At 40.2% G+C, this 25858-nt stretch overlaps 1 protein-coding gene across 4 annotated transcripts in view; it reads right to left on the bottom strand.

Moving 5' to 3' along the window:
• The window catches only part of lepr (leptin receptor), a 188550-nt gene that overhangs the window by 29190 nt on the left and 133502 nt on the right, over positions 1 to 25858 (bottom strand). For all 4 annotated transcript variants that reach the window (XR_007936050.1, XR_007936049.1, XR_007936051.1 and 1 more), the window contains exon 16: positions 17098 to 17283. Coding sequence is in view for 1 of the 4 variants with exons in the window: in XM_028810964.2 (XP_028666797.1) it covers positions 17098 to 17283 (186 nt within the window). In the remaining 3 variants the exon portion in view is untranslated. The remainder of the gene's footprint in view (positions 1 to 17097; positions 17284 to 25858) is intronic.

Below are 25858 nucleotides of genomic sequence, written 5' to 3'. Positions count from 1 at the left end.
ATCTCTCTATTATAAAAAATACAACCTTTGGAAACAAGTCCCGTGAGACGGTGACTTTTGTAAGTCACGCCCTACTAACAACCATTTTCAAACAAGACCACGGTCATCTAACCTCTCAGTTGTTGGAATGCTTTTGGCAGACACACTTCCTGTGGTCTCAGCTTTTAAGTGAGACTAGACTTTGTGCCAAGAGATCTGACCACGTCCGGAGCCGGAAAAAGACAAAATAGAATGTCATAAAGAAATCAAAAAATGTTGGCGTGATACACATGCAGAGCAGGTTAGAGATAATGGAAGTAGGAAAATTCTAAAGTCCCAAAAAAATGACAGTAAAGATCGCATTAGCGCAAACAAATGGAAAATATTAGTCGGTGAAATAACGGAACATCGAAAAGAGATCGAATAGTGTTTGAGGATGTCTGGGGGAGAAGAGAGACAAGGCAGTGAGACAAAAGGACAGCTGCTGTACAGGCTTTTAAACATTCGAAGCGCCACACGAGATGCAGATTACACGGCACTGCAGCAGCAGCAAGCCAGCAGCTGATCAAGCAAAGTGGAGGTGAAAGAAAAACTATTTGTTTACTATTGTATCACCGTTTAAGAGGGGTTTCGGAGGAGCGACCGCATCTCCTTGGGGTGCATTCAGTCCCCCTTTTCACAATGGCGCATAGCGCTGGCAGGGGTTGGCGAGCGAAGCCCCCTAGTAAGAGCATAATTTAACATTTTAATGTCTCTTATTGAAATTCAGGGTCACCGGGGGCCAAAGCCCACCTCAGCAGCACTGGGCACATGGCAGGAACTAACCCTGGACAGATACCAATCCATTGCTGGCCCTACTTACAAACATCCATACAGGGCCAGTTTAGTGCTATGGAGCTGTGAGGAAGCAGCACTAAACACTGAGCCATCATGTTGTCTCACCCTTAATCATGCATCCATCCTCCAACCCGATATATCCTAACGACAGGGTCACGGGGGGTCTGCTGGAGCCAATCCCAGCCAACACAGGGCAGCATCCCGGGCAGGGCGCACACACACACACCCATACAACATGGTGTAGTGTGCACATACTGTAACAGTTCATCTGTACTTTATACAACACATCTAAACTGATTATATCACATTTCATTTTTTAATCCAATCTTTACATTTTTGTAATAGTTAAAGTCATCTGCATGATGATCACAGTGTCAATCAACACTTAGTAATAAGGACTTTGTGTGACATGTTATATGCACAATAAAAAATACTGGGAAATGAAAAGACAGATGTATGCGAATGAGCAAAACCACAATCAAACATTCTGAAATGCCACAAACCATTAATTGAATTTTACAGAGTTGCTCTTTCTGAGGATATGATAACAGCAAAACAATTGAGGACATTGATTTTCAGTAATTAAAAGTTGCATGGTTTCCTCTAGGTAGACACTTACTCAAGCCCATGCTATGATAAGGCAGCTCCAAGTTGTGTTTTGCAGTACTTTTAAATCAGCTTTGAATTATTGTTTATCACATGTAGTCAAAGACTGTCTTAGATTGTATGGGTGACTTTTTTCAGTGAGTATTGTTACAGCAATTCATATCTAAGCATCAACCTTCAAAAATGTTAATAACACCTCTGAAGATGAAAGGTTGCTGTGGAGGGAGCTGAGCAATAAAATGAAGCACACAGCTGGTGTCTTTTAAAACAGCTGAATCTCACAAAAATGTTTTTCTTTTTTTACCCTTCCTAAAATGAAATGGATAAACTGTCAACTGTGTACAATGTCAAAATATGAATCAATAGCCGATAACACTTTTGGCTTGAAAATGTCTTTCACTTTTAGATTTGTGCCACTTGAAACCTATTTAAAACTACAAATACAGGTTAGGTATTTTTTAAAATGTATAAAAGAACGCATCTTCATGTGGTTTGCATGTTCTCCCCGTGTCTGCGTGGGTTTCCTCCGGGTGCTCCGGTTTCCTCCCACAGTCCAAAGACATGCAGGTTAGGTGCATTGGCGATCCTACATTGTCCCTAGTGTGTGCTTGGTGTGTATATGTGTATGTGTGTGTGTGCGCCCTGTGGTGGACTGGCGCCCTGCTCGTGGTTTGTTTCCTGCCTTGCACCCTGTGTTGGCTGGGATTGGCTCCAGCAGACCCCCGTGAACCTGTAGTTAGGATATAGCGGGTTGGATAATGGATGGATGGATAGATCTTCATGTGGCAAATTAATGTATACTATTATGGTCACCAAATAACTTGGACTTGAAAAATACACACTGAATTTATACTTTAAATATAAGACTGCAGTTTCTAATAAATAACCAGTAGAGGGAGCATGAAGTCTTTCTATAGCCAAAGAAACGAACACTAGAACATAGCATGCAAATTTCACTGTAATGCATGCAATTTAAGACATGACAAATTCATGCATACTAAAAATGTAAAAATTTGTTTTATAAAAACTAATACACTCAATTAAAGGTAATATTTTACATTGCACATGATTGAAAAACACAATAAAAATATATAATAGCAATAATTCTCCAAGCATTACTGAAAATTCTTCTCAAGGAATGAGGTGCACTAACAGCATGAAGGCCAGGTCTCTCTTTCTTAGCACACAGCTTGTCATTGAATTCTTTATGAGAAAAATGTAATATTGCACTCAAAAACTGTTGACATTTGTGGCTATTTTACCGAAGGATTTTTTGTATACACTATTTTTGAGTTTGGAATATTTATTGATGTTATTTTTTTATCATCTTGTTGGGGACAGCATTAAGGCACTATTTTATGTTCCTGTTTCTTTCACGATTTTTCAGTTGTTGTCAAAAACAGCCATTGACAATTTATGAAGATGATTCTGTCTGCACAGTTAATGATTCTCAAAATTCTAGTGATATATAACATTCATATATTTCATATTGCAAGCTCTACATTAATTTCAAATTGAAACTAATATTTTTATTTTACCAAGGTGCCTTTTTGAGGGCTGGTTCCTGCCTGGTACCAAGTTCTGTATCCCAGGCAACCCTAAACTGTATTAAGTAGCTTACAGTCATAAGAAAGACGGCTTACTTTAGTTGCAGTAGTGTGAAATGGTAAGACTGTGGCAGGAGCTGTTGAGGGTCAGATATGACTTATTACACTTTCTCTTCATTTATCAAGGTATGGATGCAGAAAATTCTGAAAGCCACAACAAAGATGATGCCAAGTCAGAGCAAGGTGATTGTCCAGAATGCCAGACAAAACGCGGTTTGAGTAATTCAGGATATTTATGACTGGCTGCTTGCTCACGACAATAAACTCGGATGCAGTATGTATGAGCCAGTGAATTCAATTGGCCCATCGATGAGTCAAGGACTTAAACTGTCAAAGTAATGGACTGAGTGTACTGTCTGCTAATCAGCAAATTTCAATAAGAAAGGAAATAAATAATAAAAAATAAGGTGTACAAAAAGCCTTAACAATTCATCATGAGAGAAAGCACGAAAAAATGCATCATATATGAAATGGATTATATCCTGTATGCTTTTTGCATACCTTTTTTTAGAGGTTTCAGGTTTTAAAAAACCCAGGGAGTGCTATTATGCGCATAAAGTACACCGTCCTATTTTCCACTAGTTCAAAGTACAATACTATCTTCTGTCCTGTCTCATTGTCCAATTACAAAATACAAAGGAATGAAAAAAATCTTGCCTTTCCTTCATGGCCATTGTTTTAAAAATAAATCAAGAAAGATTCTGCCTACTTCTCAAAAGATAAGATAACTGAGACTAGGGTACACTTCATGCTTTCTAGTGAAGAGAAGTACAGATTGTCAGCCACACCACTCTAATTAATTTCTTGGGCATGTAGCATCTGCTTTTAGCTACACACCAGAGTGAAAGAAGAAAGAGAGGAGAACTGAAACAGATCCACATGAAAAATATGGAAGAAATGACAAATTACATTTTGTGTGAAGTCAAAAAGCAAATAAGCAAGGAAAAAGTAAATGGATTGAAAGGTATATACTGTAAGACTAAAGTCTCCTAGCTGGGCTTGGTTTCCAAATTAAACACTTTATCTTTGTCCTTCTGAATGTCTGAAGTTGTATTTAGAAGTAGTCTACTGGTACAAAGATGTAACATATTGAAACAATTAAAAAGAAAGAAAAGGCAAAACTGAAACTAAGAACCTTAAACATGCACACCTGATCACAAAGAGTATAACTTTCAAATGTAACTGCTGATGGGAATATTTGCTATGTCAAACTGACCATATAAACATGGACAGAAAAAGGCCCTTGTTTCACCTTCTTCTCATAAATTTGTTGTCTCTCCTTAGTGTGATCTCCCAAGGCACATGCCTGCTGTGCCTAACTGGAAATCCTCCACTGGCTCAACCCTTAGGTTGCAAACTTATTTTAACCATCATATGTCAGAAAATGTCTGAGATAGATATGTTACCACCTATTTCTTTTGATAGTAGCCCCGAAATGAAAAAAGCCGTAATTATTGCTTTTAGCAAAGTATGTAAATATAAGTATGGCGGCACGGTGGCGCAGTGGTAGCGCTGCTGCCTCGCAGTTAGGAGACCCGGGTTCGCTTCCCGGGTCCACCCTGCGTGGAGTTTGCATGTTCTCCCCGTGTCTGCGTGGGTTTCCTCCGGGTGCTCCGGTTTCCTCCCACAGTCCAAAGACATGCAGGTTAGGTGGATTGGTGATTCTAAATTGGCCCTAGTGTGTGCTTGGTGTGTGGGTGTGTTTGTGTGTGTCCTGTGGTGGGTTGGCACCCTGCCCAGGATTGGTTCCCTGCCTTGTGCCCTGTGTTGGCTGGGATTGGCTCCAGCGGACCCCCGTGACCCTGTGTTCGGATTCAGCGGGTTGGAAAATGGATGGATGTAAATATAAGTAAATTTATATACCGTGCGGAGTTCATAGGCATGCTTTAAATTTTGCAGAAATTCCTATTGAAAATCATAAAGATGCAATTGAAAAATGTAGTAAACACACAACGAAGAGACAAATGCTTATGTCAGATACTCATGGGAGCAAAGGAAGCTAATAGAAGAGTAAGTACAAACCTAGAGTAAACAAAAGAGAAAAAAGAACTATACACTTGTATGCAAAGTACAACACGAGGAAAACAGAAACACCAAGTGAAAAAGACAATCTCAGAAATAAACTAAACATAAAAATCATGACAATTCAGGAAAAGACTGACAGGTAGAACAGTGGTTTTGAGAGTGGGAACAGTGGTTTCAGCAACTGTTTAACGGCTTCAGGAGCCAGGATTTGAAACCTGACTTGCTGCTGTCTGGCTTACCTTAGCATGTTCTCATCATGTTTGTGTGAATTTTTCTTAGACCATAAGATCAAAATAAGAATGCAATTCAATCAAAAACTCAAAACTTGTCAATTGATAATTTAATTATTTTTTGAAGATGTCAATGTTTCTGGTTCAACTACATGAAGAGGTAATTTCATATTCTTATGATTTATGACTTTTGTCTAAAATGCACCTCTCTAAGTTAAAAAATGGATCTCATACTCTGGGTTTCTCCCCTATTCCAAAGATGTGCAGGTATAATGGCAGTTTTGGGTGCAAAGCAATGAACCAGCAAAACGGCAATGCAACATTCAGTCCAAAGGAAGAAAAAAAAAACCAAGTCATACTGATTTTATTCAAACAACCGAGAACTTATTGCAGGAAGTTTTATTATTTATATTTTGGGAAAACAGAGAAGAAACAACACAAGGAAATGTATGTAAATTATACAAAGGTAAAGCTGGAATAGCTCTATGACCTACACAATAAAAATGTCAATAAAGGAGTGCATATTTGTGTAATAAACATATAAAATTAAGGAAGAAAACTAATTTTGAAAGTATGGTTTAAGAGTTGTAGAAGGACAAAAATACTATTTTATTTTTCTTTCTGAAACTAAAAAAAACAGAACTATAAAAGGCTCAAAAATAACTTTTAAAGAAAAATAAAGAAAATGATGAAAGAAAGAAAGACATGCTGTTTTTAACCAGTTCTGTACAAAATGAAAAAGTACAATAATGAGAATGATTAGAAGAAACAGAGGAGGACTTAATAAATGCTCTGAAAAATACATTTCCAGGGGTAGTTGACCTCCTAGAAGAATATTATTTTATGTTCTGGAAACAAAAGAAAAAAAACATTTGTTATAGGTTTACAGAGAAGTAGATAGATAGTAAGTGTAGTGTGTGAGTCAACAAAGACATAGAGAAAAGGGGTAACAATAGGAATCCTCAAAAAAAAGTACCAAAGATATCATACATTAGAGACACAGTAATCTGGTTTGTCAGGATTACTACACAAGGAGTGGAATCATTGTAAGTTGAATTTAGGAAGTTTAATATAACCTGACTGAATAACCCAGCCACAGGGAATGCACAAACCAGTGTGTTTCTTCGTGCCGGTCCTAAGCCCGGATAAATGGGGAGGGTTATGTCAGGAAGGGCATCCGGTGTAAAATTTTGCCAAATCAATATGCGGACAACAATACAAATTTCCATACTGGATCAGTCAAGCCCCTGTGACGATGCGGGTTCGACTCCATGCTCCATCTGCTGTTCGGGAGCCCATGAACCCGTCACCGTCTGTAACGTTACCAATGAGCCAGATAGTGAGGCAACAACATGGCACATTGTACAAGAGTGCAAAAGTGCTTTTATTTAAAATCCAACAAAACAAAAACAAAGTGTCCACAAATAAATAAGTGTAGTGCTTCCCAAAAAGAGTCATTAAATAAATAATCCATTAAACAAACGTGGAGGTTTAAAAATCAATAAATAGAACAAAAACAATCCTTTAAAAGACGATGAGGTTAAAACGTTGGAAGCAATCTCTTCTAAACACAAAGCCCGGTGTGTTCCTCTTACTAGTGACTCCCCTGCTTCTCTCAATTCAGGCTTTGCAGCAGGGGGAGCCCCTCTACCTGCAGCTGACCTTCTTTCACTCATTCGCACAGGTCTGGAGGCCTCCCGATCCCTGGCTTCAGTCGTGCACTGAACCCAGACCCGAGACTTAGCTTCTCTCCAACGGCCAGGACTCCCACACTGGAGATTATCTGCCCAAGTCTCCTGACTCCCACTGCATTCCACGGCGAGTCACATCCCTCGCTAGTCACTCCCACTCCTCTCAAAATGCTCAGCGAGAGCGACTACAATCAACTGCCCTAGGTGTTAGATAAACACCTCGCTAGGGCCCACAGTCCAACTGCACTCGATCTCTCTCTCTCTCTCACACCGGCTTTCTCTTCACTTCCTTCCAGCAACCTCCGTCTCTTTCTCTTTCCATTCATTTCTCCCTCTAGCTGACTCGCGCTTCTATATATCGAGAGGGCATAGCAGCTGCGGCAAATTAGCAGCTCCAGGAACAATCACGGATGCAGGCAGTCTCTCACCTGTGCACTTAGGTGAGAAACGCCCACATCGCAAATTGCCCTGAGAACTGCTGCAGCCAAAACCACCACACCCCCTTGCTAAGCTGTGAGCGCGGTGATTATTTATTTAAAACTGGCCTTTGCTGAGAGCTGTGGACCCACTATACCACAGCCCCGGGTTAACAACGACCGCCACGAGAACTGTTATCCAACAGGGTGCTGGCGGAAATTGGGCTACTATTGGCTGAAGAAGAAGAAGGAGAAGAAGAAGAGGGGGGAGATATGTCCGGAGGCAGGAGGAGAGGAGGAAAGTAAAGAGAGTGAAACTGAGGGTAGGAATGTTGGAAGTATGACTGATAAGGGGACAGAGTTAGCAGATATGATGGAGAGAAGGAAGGTTGATATACAGTGCATCTGGAAAGTATTCACAGCGCATCACTTTTTCCACATTTTGTTATGTTACAGCCTTATTCAAAAATGGATTAAATTCATTTTTTTCCTCAGAATTCTACACACAACACCCCATAATGACAACGTGAAAAAAGTTTACTTGAGGTTTTTGCAAATTTATTAAAAATAAAAACACTGTGAAATCACATGTACATAAGTATTCACAGCCTTTGCTCAATACTTTGTTGATGCACCTTTGGCAGCAATTACAGCCTTAAGTCTTTTTGAATATGATGCCACAAGCTTGGCACACCTATCCTTGGCCAGTTTTGCCAATTCCTCTTTGCAGCACCTCTCAAGCTCCATCAAGTTGGATGGGAAGTGTCGGTGCACAGCCATTTTAAGATCTCTCCAGAGATGTTCAATCGGGTTCAAGTCTTGGCTCTGGCTGGGCCACTCAAGGACATTCACAGAGTTGTCCTGAAGCCACTCCTTTGATATCTTGGCTGTGTGCTTAGTGTCGTTGTCCTGCTGAAAGATGAACCGTCGCCCCAGTCTGAGGTCAAGAGCGCTCTGGAGCAGGTTTTCATCCAGGATGTCTCTGTACATTGCTGCAGTCATCTTTCCCTTTATCCGGACTAGTCTCCCAGTCCCTGCCTCTGAAAAACATCCCCACAACATGATGCTGCCACCACCATGCTTCACTGTAGGGATGGTATTGGCCTGGTGATGAGCAGTGCCTGGTTTCCTCCAAATGTGACGCCTGGCATTCACACCAAAGAGTTCAATCTTTGTCACATCAGACCAGAGAATTTTCTTTCTCATGGTCTGAGAGTCCTTCAGGTGCCTTTTGGCAAACTCCAGGGGGGCTGCCATGTGCCTTTTACTATGGAGTGGCTTCCGTCTGGTCACTCTACCATACAGGCCTGATTGGTGGATTGCTGCAGAGATGGTTGTCCTTCTGGAAGGTTCTCCTCTCTCCACAGAGGACCTCTGGAGCTATGACAGAGTGACCATTGGGTTCTTGGTCACCTCCCTGACTAAGGCCCTTCTCCCCCGATCGCTCAGTTTAGATAGCCGGCCAGCTTTAAGAAGAGTCCTGGTGGTTTCGAACTTTTTCCACTTATGGATGATGGAGGCCACTGTGCTCATTGGGACCTTCAAAGCAGCAGAAATTTTTCTATAACCTTCGCCAGATTGTACCAGATGTAGTAAGGGTGACAGCAAGAAGGGTGCTTGGCGTAACATCTGGAAGGAGGAAGGAGGAAAAGGAAACGTGGTGATGGAATGAGGAAATATAGGATAGTATACAGATGAAGAGGATGGCAAAGAAGAAGTGGGATATTCAGACAGATGCAGAAAGTAGACAAGAGTACAAGGAGATAAGGTGCAAGGTGAAGAGAGAGGTGGCAAAGGCTAAAGAAAAGGCCTATGATGAGTTGTATGAGAGGTTGGACACTAAGGAGGGAGAAAAGGACCTGTACCGATTGGCTAGAGTGACCGAGCTGGGAAAGATGTGCAGCAGGTTAGGGTGATAAAGGATAAAGATGTAAACGTACTCATAAGCAAAGAGAGTGTGTTGAGCAGATGGAAATAGTACTTTGAAAGGCTGATGAATGAAGAGAACAAGAGAGAGAAGAGGTTGGATGATGTGGAGATAGTGAATCAGGAAGTGCAATGGATTAGCAAGGAGGAAGTAAGGACAGCTATGAATAGGTTGAAAAATGGAAAGGCGGTTGGTCCAGATGTTAAACCTATTGAAGCATGGAGGTGTTTAGGAGAGATGGCAGTGGAGTTTTTAACCAGATTGTTTAATGGAATCTTGGAAAGCGAGAGGATGCCTGAGGAGTGGAGAGAAGTGTACTGGTGCCGATATTTAAGAATAAGGAGGATGTGCAGGACTGCAGTAACTACAGGGGAATAAAATTGATGAGCCACAGCATAAAGTTATGGGAAAGAGTAGTGGAAGCTAGGTTAAGAAGTGAGGTGATGATTAGTGAGCAGCAGTATGGTTTCATGCCAAGAAAGAGCACCACAGATGCAATGTTTGCTCTGAGGATGTTGATAGAGAAGTTTAGAGAAGGCCAGAAGGAGTTGCATTACGTCTTTGTGGACCTGGAGAAAGTATATGACAGGGTCCCTCGAGAGGAGCTGTGGTATTGTATGAGGAAGTCGGGAGTGGCAGAGAAGTATGTAAGAATTGTACAGGATATGTACGAGGGAAGTGTGACAGTGGTGAGGTATGCGGTAGGAGTGACAGATGCATTCAAGTTGGAGGTGGGATTACATCAGGGATCGGCTCTGAGCCCTTTTTTATTTGCAATGGTGATGGACAGGTTGACAGACGAGATTAGACAGGAGTCCCCGTGGACTATGTTTGCTGACGACATTGTGATCTGTAGCGATAGTACGGAGACGGTTGAGGAGACCCTAGAGAGGTGGCGATATGCTCTAGAGAGGAGAGGAATGAAGGTCAATAGGAACAAGACAGAATACATGTGTGTAAATGAGAGGGAGGTCAGTGGAATGGTGAGGATGCAGGGAGTAGAGTTGGCGAAGGTGGATGAGTTTAAATACTTGGGATCAACAGTACAGAGTAATTGGGATTGTGGAAGAGAGGTGAAAAAGAGAGTGCAGGCAGGGTGGAATGGGTGGAGAAGAGTGTCAGGAGTAATTTGTGACAGCCGGGTATCAGTAAGAGTGAAAGGGAAGGTCTACAGGATGGTAGTGAGACCAGCTATGTTATATGGGTTGGAGACGGTGGCACTGACCCGAAAGCAGGTGACAGAGCTGGAGGTAGCAGAATTAAAGATGCTAAGATTTGCACTGGGTGTGACAAAGATAGACAGGATTAGAAATGAGTACATTAGAGGGCCAGCTCAAGTTGGATGGATGGGAGACAAAGTCTCTATCCTTAGCATCCTTCTCCCAATATACCCAGCATCTCTCCTCTGCGTTGGTTTGGACATGTGCAGAGGAGAGATGCTGGGTATATTGGGAGAAGGATGCTAAGGATAGAGCTGCCAGGGAAGAGGAAAAGAGGAAGGCCTAAGAGAAGGTTTATGGATGTGGTGAGAGAGGACATGCAGGTGATGTGCGTAACAGAGCAAGATGCAGAGGACAGAAAGATATGGAAGAAGATAATCTGCTGTGGCAACCCCTAACGGGAGCAGCCGAAAGAAGAAGAAGAATATAACCTGACTGAATCAGGTCTCCTCAAGCCTATGGAGAAAAATAATGAATGCCCGAGTATTAACAAAATACTTCATTAGAGTAAAATAAGTCATGAAAATGCCGCCAGCAATGCTAAACTTGGACTTTGAAGCAAGTATTTTAGACAATGGGATTCTCATAAGAACAAGTTAGGTGAATACTTCAAGGTGTAATGAGGAAAATGTTAATAAATAGCTAATTGTTGAAAAAATAGAGAATTAGGGGACAAGGATGCCCTTTGCCAGTAACCCAGTCCATCAACAGTATAGAATCACTTATGAAAAGAAATAGACAATAAAAGATTAAACTTCAAAAATTCATATCCCAGAAAATGATGTGGAAGATATAATAGTCACATCACATGTGGGCAATGAAACAATAATCAGTATATTTAAAAGTTCAACAAAAGTAGATACTGAAAGAAGTTAAAGATAAAACAAAATGACACTTGCATGGGAAATAGGCCTGATGTAAAAAAATGCTGCAATCAAATTTCATATGAGAAAAAGATATTGTCTTTGGATTAGAAAAAATAACTTGGAGAGCAATAAATGTACTCTTATCTTTATCATGGTACATTTTCTAACAGCCAACAATAAAAATGGGCATGGGATAATGAATTTAAAAAATGTATTTCACATTAAATCCACTAGATGGCACATTGGACTTCTGCAAGATAAAAACACCCTACTCCCATTTCACACAGTTAGTTGGGAATCAAAGAAATACAAGATATTTAAATGAAAAACTTTCCAGAAATACAGATTCACTACTGTGCATCTACAGTATATTTAACTTAGCAAACAGTAAAGGATAACAGCAACCTAAATTTTTATTTTTACAACAAATATACACTTGAAGAGTGCCCAGAGTGAAGATTTATTTGGCATCAGTTCCGAAGGAGTTGAATTTTTAACTATAAAGTACACATGACATCCATGGGATACTCTAGATTGGCCTGGTTTGACGGAATGTGTGGATGTGAAGTGTATCCTGGATTGGACTGGCATTCTTGTTCAGGGGTGGTTCCCACCGCACACCTAATGCTGCTAAGATAGGTACTAGCTCCTCACAACCTTGATATGGAGCAAAAAGATGGGAAAATGGATGAATAGAAGGGTATTAGTTAAGTATTTTACATTTATACTATAGGGGATCTATATATATATCCAATCCATCCAAACATTCAAGACTATCCATCCATTATCCAACCCGCTATATCCTAAAACGGGGTCACGGGGGGCTGATGGAGCCAAATCCAGCCAGCACAGGTCGCAAGGCAGGAACAAATCCCAGGCAGGGTGCCAGCCCACCGCAGGGCACACACACTCACACACACACACACCCCAAGCATGCACTAGGGACAATTTAGGATCGCCAATGCACCTAACCTGCATGTCTTTGGACAGTGGGAGGAAACCGGAGCACCCGGAGGAAACCCATGCAGACACAGGGAGAACATGCAAACTCCACACAGGGAGGACCTGGGAAGCGAACGCAGGTCTCCTTACTGCAAGGCAGCAGCGCTACCACTGCCCCACCGTGCCGCACACATTCAAGACTAGTGTAATAAAATGGATGTTTTGTCAGGTTGTTTTAAACTTTTGGGGTGCGTTTGGTTAAAAAACTTTGTTTTGTTTATACACTAATTATAAATTTTTAATTTTAGGTAATGTTGCATTTAAATGTAGAAATAATTGTGTCAAGTGAATAAAAGAAATAATGAGCATTAAAACCATGAAAGCATAATACTGACCTAAAATTCTTTGTTTGCAGACAGGTTGTGCAGCTTCATGAAGTATAATCCAATTAAATGTTCATTTCTTTAGCTGAATTTGGAAAGAGCAGGCTTTTGGCATAATATTAATTATCAAAGAACTGCTCCCAAAACAATGGATATTTTCTATTGATTCACAAATAATTCTGGACTAATATGATTAATATTACGAAATCTTAAATAATTTTACTAGATTCTCTAAAGCTGTCAGTTTAGTAAATATAAAGGGCAGGAGGGGAAAGTAGGTAAGCTCACTTTTTTTGCCTAGAAGATGACTTTTCTAATTCATGTTTAAATTATTCACAGTGTATTCATGCGCAGCAGAAGAAGAAAGTTATCTATGTTGCACTGACATATACTGTATTTTATTACTGAAAGCAGAATATTTTGGTGATTCAAATCACCAATGCACATACCCCCATATGAATTGCAGAGTTTAGCAAGAATGAAAGTGATATTTAAAGAGTTGCCACTTTTAACATTGTTTGTGCTGTGTTAATCTCAAATGTTATTAATCTCCACCCAAAAACAAAAACTTTCTCTTTTTCTTATTTTCTTTTTTAAAATATTTTTCCTTTAAGTTAATTCAGTGGCCCACTGCCAAAGGTAAATACTCTTTTAAAATGATGAGCAAAAACAAAATGTGAATTTCTGGGTGCTTAATTGACAATGCAGTCTCTAGCAAGTAACTCTTCTTTTTTGTGACTGGTGCACCTGATATCGATGATCTCATTAACAGTAACCATTTCAGACTCTCTCAGGTAAAATCCATCCTTTGGTTCCTTTTAAAGTCATTCTGCAAGAGGTTTACAAAACTGATTTGATGAAAATTAGAAAAGAAATAATATCTTGAATTTTCTGTTTTCACTAATCTACATCACAATAAAATATTCCTTTAGAGTCAATAATATATCTTTGTTTCATTTATTATTTTAGGTGTCTTTATTGAAATCCTTTCAGTTTTGTCTTCCAGCAACATATTCCATCTGAGAAAAGAAATATGGCCACTGCACATATCTAAATGTACACATAAACTATACTATGTTGATTTTACAACTATATATGTTGATTTTATTTTATTATGGTCTAGGTTATAAAATTTAACCTAACTGTTTGTCAAGGTGGGCGGCATGGTGGCGCAGTGGTAGCGCTGCTGCCTCGCAGTTAGGTTCGCTTCCTGGGTCCTCCCTGCGTGGAGTTTGCATGTTCTCCCTGTGTCTGTGTGGGTTTCCTCCAGGCGCTCCAGTTTCCTCCCACAGTCCAAAGACATGCAGGTTGGGTGGATTGGCATTTCTGAATTGGCCCTAGTGTGTGCTTGGTGTGTTTGTGTGTGTGTGTCCTGCGGTGGGCTGGCACCCTGCCTGGGATTTGTTCCTGCCTTGCGACCTGTGCTGGCTGGATTTGGCTCCATCAGCCCCCCGTGACCCCGTTTTAGGATATAGCGAGTTGGATAATGGATGGATGGATGGATGTTTGTCAAGGTTGTGTAGCACTATACAGTGGCCAGAGATTATGTTGTAAAATCTAATGATACCAAGTAAAAATTACTCTTGACCCTCCCATTGCATGTTAGATTCTTCTTGACTTACCTTGATATTAACAAATTAATTTTGCTCTGAACACACCTATTATAAGCTATCACTACTGTTGACTGGCCACAGATGGTCAGTATGACCTTTGTCTTTCACAAAGTATCAAGTAGTAGCTATCTGATATCCTTGTGTTTGCATGGAATTAAACATTTGTCTGTGTCACCCTGTTACATATCCCTCCCTATTATACTGACACATTGTAACTTCCTTACCCTTTCGTGGCCCACTCCCTTATTTGTATAATTTAAATTCATCAATGCTATTTATTAGTCTTCCAAATTTAGACCCATATCAAATCCTAGTAGAGTAAAATAATATTTTGGTCAGATAATCCCAGATTATTTGTCAATTTTTTTTAACCTGATGAGTGATGTTTTACAGCTCCATAGAAGACTAAAATATTGCAATTAATACTTAGGATGAATGTGAATCTGACTATAGTGTAAAATATTTTTCTGACTTAGCAGAACTGAAAAAAAGACATTTAAAATCAACATAGTGTAAAAGCACCCAAATAAGTGATATTCACAGTAGGTATGACTTTTTAACTTACACTGTTGTATAATGGGGAAAACTGAGGATGAATGTCAAGATCACGTATGAACCATGGGTTTAACAGTACACCACTTTCCTTATCTGTGAGTTTTATTAAAAATTCAGACATGAGCGTCAATAGGCTTTGCACCCTTGGAACCAAATTACCCGAACTATTGTATAACATTTCAGTAATTATTTACCGCTCTGATGCTGACCTTTTTGAACATAAAACAGGTTATCACAATAGCAATTGACAAGAAAAATTCAAAACTAATTGCAGAATTATGGTATTTGAGGGTTCCGCTAGAGTGCCTTTTAGTCTTGATTTGGCTCAAAAACTAATCAGCACATCATAATCTTGTAACAGGCTTCGAGTTTGATATTTTTCTGTCCAGCCATTTTACCTCAGAAACATACACACAGACAGCCACACACCCATCATTGAGATATCTATGTTTTTGGTATAAGCGGAACCTAAAATGTTGAGATCCGTTAACAACCAGAGATTGAAATTTTTGACGAATCTAAAGCTTTTGCTCCTCCCCCATAGACGATAAGATTATGGTGGGGGAGGGTGCAAAGCAAAAAAAAAAAAAAAAGTTGTTCTAGCAAGCACAAATGAGAAACAGGACAAGACTTAATTTATATATTTCTAAACCACAACACAAATGTCCAGAATATTATATAAATATATTAAGTACAGTGGAACCTCGGTTCACGACCATAATTCGTTCCAAAACTCGGTCGTAAACCGAGTTGGTCGTGAACCGAAGCAATTTCTCCCATAGGATTGTATGTAAATACAATTAATCCGTTCCAGACCGTACGAACTGTATGTAAATATATATATTTTTTAGTTTTTAAGCACAAATATAGTTAATTATACCATAGAATGCACAGCGTAATGGTAAACTAAATGTAAAAACATTGAATAACACTGAGAAAACCTTGAACAACAGAGAAAACTAACACTGCAATAGTTCGCGCTATAGTGCTAGGAACCGCTCGCTAAAAACACTTTTTTTAATGAGTTTTAAGCACAGGGGAAAAAATTAACATTTGAAAAATCCGTAATTTAATAAACCACCAAGAAAAGTAACATTGTAACAATGCAGGCTACGAACCGATCACTGTAAATAGAACTGAAAACAAAAACAAGCCTTCTCTACCTTATGCGTCCCTCGCTTGCTCTCTCTCTCGCTCTCTCCCCCGCCTGTGTGTGTGTGTGCGTGCGTCTCTCTTTTGCGAGCCTGAAGCACCTGTGTGTGTTGTCACGCTTGGGTCACAGATTTGCACAGAGACACAGGAGGTTGTAGAAAAAAAAGGAACTTTATTCAAAGCACTGCAAACAAACATTTGTCTCTTTTCAACAGTTTAAACGTGCTCCATGACAAGTCAGAGATGACAGCTCCGCCAGGAGCAGAGATTGTCTGAGAGAGAAAGAAGGAGTAGCAAGCAACCAATTTAACAAACTGAAAGAAGCCCGTGTAGGCTTTTTAAGAAGGCGGAGCACCACACGAGAGGCATATTACGCGACAGAGCCGGCCAGAAGGGAAAGGAGGAATGTGAAGGTAGTCTGTCCATGTTTCTTAGGGGTTTTCCCAGGGGCGTCTGTATTCTCTGGGGGTGCGATCCGCTTCGCAGCTCACAGTGTGTCTCTATAGAGCGCTCCTGTGTGTGTGCGCGCGCCTCTCTCGCGCGTGCTCCTGTGTGTGTGCATGGCTCTCTGTCTCACGCTGCCTGTGTGTGTGCCTCTGTCTCTAGCGCTGCCTCTGTATGTGTGTGTGTGTGTGTGTGTGTGTCGCGCTCTCTCGCTCTCTCTCTTGCTCGCTGCACAGGAAATGCACAGGGAGAGACTGAACATGAACAAACCGAAAGCGAGCCTGGCTTGTTCGTATACCGAGTGTGTGGTCATGAACCGAGGCAAAAGTTTGGCAAACTTTTTGGTCATAAACCAAGTTATACGTGTACCAAGACGTTCGTGAACCGAGGTTCCACTGTATGTCAATTTGCAATGAGACACAATATATTTTTGTTTATATGAAAATAATTGCACTTAATTTTTTTGTGAAGGCACAGTGTTTCACAATCATTCTTGCGCACATAAAAGCAGTGCTAATAAGCAAATTTTTTAATTATAATGGTGCCCTTCTTTACTTATAGGAAATGTAAAAGGTATAGCAGTAAAACTACATTTAGACATTACCTGATATGTATACTTGGTGCTGCTGGGGTGGTACTCTGATCCACTTCAATCTGCCTTCCTCTTCCTCTTGATTTCTCCATTCAACTACAAATGAATCCAGATGTAGACTACTTGGCATGTACTCCCATGACAACAGCACACAGGAATTATTGATCAAAGAGGCACTGAATGACTGAATATACTGGACTGCAAAGACATAAAGAAAACTGTTGTTTTAAAGCTAATTAGAAATTGTATAATTATAATATCTTGTCTTTTCAGCTTATGCCATGAAAGTAGCAAAATACATGGAAATCCAGGAGAAAAACATGATGCATTCTTCAAGAAACCTGCGACTTGTGGGAAGATTTGTTTTCAAGTAAGACAATGACTCCAAGCACAAAGCCAAAGCTATATAGGCATGGTTTAACAAAGGCAATTAAATTCTTGGGAGTGTCTGAGTCTGAATCCAGATCTCAATTCAATTGGAAATCTGTGGCTGGACTTAAAAAAGATTGTTCACTTACAATCCCCATTCAACCTGACAAAGCTTCAGCAGTTCTTCAAAGAAGAAAGGGGAATTATTGCAGTGTCCTGATGTACAAAAGAATTTTATGCTCCTACTACTGTTATTCCGATTTTTTTTCTGGCTTCTATAGTTAAATTTTACTTTTCTTCTGTGAATTGAATTGTGAATTATTATATGAATTAAGTTTGATTGTGGCGCAGTGGTAGCGCTGCTGCCTCGCAGTAAGGAGACTTGGGTTTGCTTCCCGGGTCCTCCCTGCTTGGAGTTTGCTTTGCATGTTCTCCCTGTGTCTGCGTGGGTTTCCTCCGGGTACTCCGGTTTCTTCCCACAGTCCAAAGACATACAGGTTAGGTGAACTGGCGATCCTAAATTGTCCCTAGTGTGTGCTTGGTGTGTGGGTGTGTGTGTGTCCTGCAGTGGGCTGGCACCCTGCCTGGGATTTGTTCCTGCCTTGTGTCCTGTGTTGGCTGGGATTGGCTCCAGCAGATCCCTGTGACCCTGTGTTAGGATATAGCGGGTTGGATGATGGATGGATGGATTAAATTTGAGGTATAACAATGTTAAGTTAATCTTCTTATTGACAGGTAATAGGCGGAGTGGTGGCTCTGAGGCTAAGGATCTGTGCTGGTATCCCGAAGGTTGCCGGTTCGAATCCCCGTCACTGCCAAAAAGAGATCCTACTCTGCTGGGCCCTTGAGCAAGGCCCTTAACCTGCAATTGCTCCAGGGGCGCTGTACAATGGCTGACCCTGCGCTCTGACCCCAAGGGGTATGCGAAAAAACTAACAAACACTGTTGTAAGTCGCTCTGGATAAGAGCGTCTGCTAAATGATGTAAATGTAAATGTTATTGTGTGAACCTCCTGTAAATTTTAGGTACCAGCATAACATGCCTGTATGTTCATACAGTAATTCACAAATTATAATTAGTGCCCCTGGTTTCTTGTTGTATGTACAAGTATTACAGAAACAAAAACAGTATTTTAGATACATATTGCAAAAAATAACACCCTATCATCTATATTGTGGCTTTAGGTGGGAATGCTGCAGTGATCTTTCTGAATAAGCTACACAAAAACGTTTTGCATATATATGTTTTTTTCAGGGACCAATCAATTTATTTCTCATGATGGGTGTTAGAGAGATGCTTTATAGACATTCATTGAATATAGCTCTTTGGTATTTTATTGATAAAGAGAGGCCTTATGTGAGAAAAAAAATCCACGCAATTATAAGCAGAAGATGAGTCAGATATAAATGCCTAACTTAACAAAAGCTGGAATACAACATAATCAGAATATGAAGGAGCACTTTTATTACAGATACCACAACTAAAGAAAGCAAGCATTAATAGGCTTAGAGATCTAAGTAGGGAGCAACCAAATCCTCCACAGAAGAAATAAAAATAATTTAGTTAACACAAGGGGGCCTCATGTATAAATGGTGCATACACACAAAATTGTTGCTTATGCTCGTTTCCACGCTCACTTTGAGATGTACAAAAACTAACTAACTAACTAAATATGGTGTAAAGCCATGCACATTTTCCTAGCACCCTCACACCATGTGTAGGCACTTTTGTTCTCAGTTTTGCAAACTGCTAGTACCTAGCATCAAAGCAGTGCTACTGTTTCTGTGGTCTTCCTTTTTCAGATTAACATCCATGATGCGGGCTATATCAAATATACTGAAACTGTATATCATTTACAAATTTAAGGCACTTGATTGTAATCATTCTGCAACAATATAATGGTGCACGCAGTGGCCAAACTATTCCATTTACCATGGCTGCTTTAGTGTAGTTACTCTCAGTATTCCAAAGACAGTATTTTTAACCTGTTTATTGTGTTTGTGTGTGGTATCACAGCTGCACAGGTTGTGTTGAGAGCACAGAGGATTACAGTTTACATATGACAGCAACACTCATAACAATGACAACACAATTACATTGACAATCATGTTACGTTATTTTTAAAATGTTTCCTTTTTTTTTTTTCATAACCTCTTTAACACACTACTTCTCCGCTGCGAAGCGCGGGTATTTTGGTAGTATATATATAAATATATATATATATATATACAGTGGTGTGAAAAACTATTTGCCCCCTTTCTGATTTCTTATTCTTTTGCATGTTTGTCACACAAAATGTTTCTGATCATCAAACACATTTAACCATTAGTCAAATATAACACAAGTAAACACAAAATGCAGTTTGTAAATGGTGGTTTTTATTATTTAGGGAGAAAAAAAAATCCAAACCTACATGGCCCTGTGTGAAAAAGTAATTGCCCCCTGAACCTAATAACTGGTTGGGCCACCCTTAGCAGCAATAACTGCAATCAAGCGTTTGCGATAACTTGCAATGAGTCTTTTACAGCGCTCTGGAGGAATTTTGGCCCACTCATCTTTGCAAAATTGTTGTAATTCAGCTTTATTTGAGGGTTTTCTACCATGAACCGCCTTTTTAAGGTCATGCCATAGCATCTCAATTGGATTCAGGTCAGGACTTTGACTAGGCCACTCCAAAGTCTTCATTTTGTTTTTCTTCAGCCATTCAGAGGTGGATTTGCTGGTGTGTTTTGGGTCATTGTCCTGTTGCAGCACCCGAGATCGCTTCAGCTTGAGTTGACGAACAGATGGCCGGACATTCTCCTTCAGGATTTTTTGGTAGACAGTAGAATTCATGGTTCCATCTATCACAGCAAGCCTTCCAGGTCCTGAAGCAGCAAAACAACCCCAGACCATCACACTACCACCACAATATTTTACTGTTGGTATGATGTTCTTTTTCTGAAATGCTGTGTTCCTTTTACGCCAGATGTAACGGGACATTTGCCTTCCAAAAAGTTCAACTTTTGACTCATCAGTCCACAAGGTATTTTCCCAAAAGTCTTGGAAATCATTGAGATGTTTCTTAGCAAAATTGAGACGAGCCCTAATGTTCTTTTTGCTTAACAGTGGTTTGCGTCTTGGAAATCTGCCATGCAGGCCGTTTTTGCCCAGTCTCTTTCTTATGGTGGAGTCGTGAACACTGACCTTAATTGAGGTAACTGAGGCCTGCAGTTCTTTAGACGTTGTCCTGGGGTCTTTTGTGACCTCTCGGATGAGTCGTCTCTGCGCTCTTGGGGTAATTTTGGTCGGCCGGCCACTCCTGGGAAGGTTCACCACTGTTCCATGTTTTTGCCATTTGTGGATAATGGCTCTCACTGTGGTTTGCTGGAGTCCCAAAGCTTTAGAAATGGCTTTATAACCTTTACCAGACTGATAGATCTCAATTACTTCTGTTCTCATTTGTTCCTGAATTTCTTTGGATCTTGGCATGATGTCTAGCTTTTGAGGTGCTTTTGGTCTACTTCTCTGTGTCAGGCAGCTCCTATTTAAGTGATTTCTTGATTGAAACAGGTGTGGCAGTAATCAGGCCTGGGGGTGGCTACGGAAATTGAACTCAGGTGTGATACACCACAGTTAGGTTATTTTTTAACAAGAGGGCAATTACTTTTTCACACAGGGCCATGTAGGTTTGGATTTTTTTTCTCCCTAAATAATAAACACCATCATTTAAAAACTGCATTTTGTGTTTACTTGTGTTATATTTGACTAATGGTTAAATGTGTTTGATGATCAGAAACATTTTGTGTGACAAACATGCAAAAGAATAAGAAATCAGGAAGGGGGCAAATAGTTTTTCACACCACTGTATATATATATATATACACACACACATATTTTATTGAAATATATATAAATATATATATATATATATATATATATATATATATATATATATATACACATATATATGTATACACACACACACATATATATATATATATATATATATATATATATATATATATATATATATATATATATATATATATATATATATATATATATATATATATATATATATACATACATACATATACACACATACATGCAGTTTCAATAACATAGAAATCAATATAAACAACATTAACATCATTATCATATGAGAATATGAAGTAATATATAAGAAGCACATTTCATATAAATATAAATTATTAAACAGTAAAATCCATCCATCAATCCATCTATTTTCCAACCTGCTGAATCCGAACACAGGGTCACGGGGGTCTGCTGGAGCCAATCCCAGCCAACACAGGGCACAAGGCAGGAAACAATCCTGGGGTTTTATCTTTATTTTATTTTATTGTAGAATCAACTCCTATCTGCGCACACCAGGGCGGCCGTGGGCGGATGCGTATGGTGTATTCACTCCATGTTATCGTGCATTGCGCTGTCACTGGTATTTTGATAAAAGAATTTGAACAACATATAAGAAGCGTATAAATTATTAAACAGTAAAACATTAACATTTAAGAAGTAAAGTAACATTAAGTACTACTGCAGTGCCTTCGGGTATACCTCATTTTTTGTTTGCCCATTACATGCTTAAATGTATACATTTTTTGGTGTACCTACCCGAGAACACGCGACATATAACCGAGCGTGGGAGAAGCATGGATTTTAAACACGCGTTGAGTTCATCTGCTGGTTTCCCTTGTGGAATAACTGGTAATGTTTGACTAAAATCTACAGCGAGTAAAACGACATTACCTCCTATTTTTTTTTACGATCTCTGAGATCTTGCTTTTTTTGGTTCAAGGCTTCATAAGCTCTTTTATGTTCTATGGTGCACTTATCCCAAACCATCATCTCTGAATGTTGCAAGACTTTCGCCTTGTATGTAGATCGGGGTAATTACATTCATTGCATTCCTAGTCTGAATCACAATCTGATTGTATGGGTGGTTACCTGGCACTGTAGGGTTGCCACCCGTCCTTTAAAATACGGAATCGTCCCGTATTTGAGAATGAAATTGCGCGTCCCGTTTTGAATCAATATGGGACGGGATTTATCCCGTATTTTTTTTATCATTTTTTTTAAAGTAGCGTCTCATGCAAATCATCCCACACGCATTTTATGAAGATGCCTCCTTTCGTAGTTTTGATTGGGTAATACTTGACGTCATCGTTAGTTTGATTGGTCTTTTTAACTGTCCAGTGAGGAGGGCGCGTCTTTTAAGTACAGTCTGCAAAGTGTTGGCACTGGGATGTGGCACCCGCTGCAGTATGCGTCCCTTATTTTTTTGTATTAAAAGTGGTAACCCTACGTGGCAGGTAACAGTTATGTTTGGTCATGAAGTCGTCTAAAATCCGCCACGTGCCCTCTTTTAAGTGTGAGAAGCAGATATATATAGCCAAATTTTTGCGCTTCGTTGCGGCGAAGTACTGCTTTTAATTTTTTAAGAAAAGAAAACCTTTTTAAACGGATTGAAAATACAGTATACCAATAACAATTTGTTAAGGATCTGTTTTTTTCTGAACCTCGCTTTTCACAGCTGTCGCGCTACGGCGTGTGTTTCGTTTATTTGACAGTATGTAGATCGTGGTAATTACATTCATGGCATTCGTTTTCTGAATCACAATCTGACTGTATGGGTGGTTACCTGCCAGGTAACGCTTGTGGTTGGTCAGGAAGTCGCCTTACATCCGCCACGTGCCCTCTTTCTGTTCCCAGAAGCTGATCATAGAATGGTTTTAATAGTTTACTTTCAAATAATGCAAAGAGTATACGACACGTGTTTCTCCCTAATTCTGGGCTCATCAGGCATACACACTCACTTCATCCCCTCTCGGGAATCGAATCTCTATCGTCAGCGCCAGAGTTGAAGCCCCTAACGTTGCGGTCAGCAAGTCGGCTAACATCCGCCATGTGCCGTCTTTCAGTTGCGAGAAGCAGATCATAGAATGGTTGAAACTGTTGCCCCTAACGTTGCGCTACGGCGTGTGGTTCGTTTATACCTCGTGTCTTCTCATTAAACTTTTATCTCGCGAATATGTTATTGCAATCCGCAGCGGGAGCGTTTCTATAAACTTAATTTAAACTTACGTTTTACACCATGCTTTGTTTCCCTTATGAACATGCTTGTATGCTTCACTCGCTCGCTTCTTATTGTTTCGCTCCCTTCTCAATTGTTTAATGAATTTTTTGTTCTTCACTGTTTGCGGCTCTTCCTTCATTTCTCCTTACTCAGTTCATAGTCTTTTCACGTGATTACGTGGGAGGCGTGATGACGTGACACTCAACTCCGCCTCCCACGGCCATCAAGCTGCCGTCCATTACAGTATATTGTCAAAAATGAGGTTCCAGTTATGACCATTACGCGTTGAATTTCGAAATTAAACCTGCCTAACTTTTGTAAGTAAGCTGTAAGGAATCAGCCTGCCAAATTTTAGCCTTCCACCTACACGGGAAGTTGGACAATTAGTGATGAGTGAGTCAGTCAGTCAGTCAGTCAGTCAGTCAGTCAGTCAGTGAGTCAGTGAGGGCTTTGCCTTTTATTAATTAGTATAGATGATCAAATTTATAGAAACTGACCCATGTAAATTCATTTTCTCATTCGCATTTCAGTTTCTTTTGCAAAATTTTGTTAAATTCAAAAGCATTTGGGTTAAAACCTAGCTGATTCTCTTGGGTCTTCCATCCATCCATCCATTTTCTAACCCGCTGAATCCGAACACAGGGTCACGGGGGTCTGCTGGAGCCAATCCCAGCCAACACAGGGCACAAGGCAGGAAACAATCCCGGGCAGGGTGCCAACCCACCGCAGGACACACACAAACACACCCACACACCAAGCACACACTAGGGCCAATTTAGAATCGCCAATCCACCTAACCTGCATGTCTTTGGACTGTGGGAGGAAACCGGAGTGCCCGGAGGAAACCCACGCAGACACGGGGAGAACATGCAAACTTCACGCAGGGAGGACCCAGGAAGCGAACCCGGGTCTCCTAACTGCGAGGCAGCAGCGCTACTACTGCGCCACCGTGCTGCCCTCTCTTGGGTCTTTATACACCCAAATGTCAAACAAACTACCTGAGGGCCCACTTGTGTTAACTCCCCATAAAATATAGAGTTTGGAAGTTTTCAGATATTTTTACAATTGTGGAGAAAAATAATCCATTCATCCATTATCCAACCCGCTGTATCCTAACTACAGGGTCACGGGGATCTGCTGGAGCCAATCCCAGGCAACACAGGGCGCAAGGCAGGAAACAAACCCCGGGTAGGGTGCGTGCGCACACACACACACACACACACACACACACACGCTAGGGACAATTTAGAATCGCCAGTGCACCTAACCTGCATATCTTTGGACTGGGAGGAAACCGGAGTACCCAGAGGAAACCCACGCAGACACGGGGAGAACATGCAAACTCCACGCAGGGAGGACCTGGGAAGCAAACCTGGGTCTCCTAACTGTGAGGCAGCAGCACTACCCACTGCGCCACTGTGCCGCCAGAAAAATAATTTGTCCAAAAATAATGCATTATTATATGGAACATTACTTAGAAATAAAAAGGTGTCATCCAAAAGCTTGAATGAATGACAACTTAGAAGATCAAGAGGAAATATGAAACATAAAGCCTAACACTTACCTAATGAGTCCACTTCAAAGTGGCAAAGTTTCTGATTTTAGAAAACATGCCTTCCATGTTGCTAAGGTATGTTTATGACAACTAAACAAAAATGGAAATCCTTAATTTCTTTTTTTTTTAAATTTTATTAATTTTTATTGTAATCATTCCATACAAATAGATCAAATTAAAACCAAATAAAATTGAAGACAAATCAAACCCCACCCCTGAGAAGGAGAGCTAAGCCAAAGGAGAATTGCTTAGGGCCTTTTAATAAGGCAACAATAAATAAAAGAAAGGGAGAAATAAATATATAGGTAAATAAGAGATGAAGAAGGGAATTAAATGTGGTAATAGTTATTTCTCTTATTCTAAAATAATATTGATAAGATCCTGCCAGGTTTTGAAAAAATTTTGTACAGATCCTCTAACTGAGAATTTGGGAAATCCTTTATTTCTATCACAGATTCTTTGCACTATCTTTCCTGGTGGAAGGAAGCATACTCATTCGCTTATAATAATAATTGTGGAGACTGGCCCAGACACAGACAGGCAGACATCGTATAATCACCCACAACATGTTTATTATACAAATTAATATTACCACAGGTGCACACAACCCCAAAACTCCCCCAAAGTCCAGGCCTTCTCAATGATGCCCTTCTCTTTCTCAAGTCCACCTCCACTCATCTCCTCTCTTATCCTCCAAGACTTTGTATCTCGTCCTCCCGACTCCAGCCATTGAATGGAGGAAGGTGGCCCCTTTTATACACACCCGGACATGC

This window comes from Erpetoichthys calabaricus, chromosome 10 (assembly GCF_900747795.2).
Source record: "Erpetoichthys calabaricus chromosome 10, fErpCal1.3, whole genome shotgun sequence".
Classification (NCBI taxonomy): Eukaryota; Metazoa; Chordata; class Cladistia; order Polypteriformes; family Polypteridae; genus Erpetoichthys; species Erpetoichthys calabaricus.
Note: the sequence above shows the minus strand (reverse complement) of the source record. Positions and strands in the feature narration are given on the sequence as shown.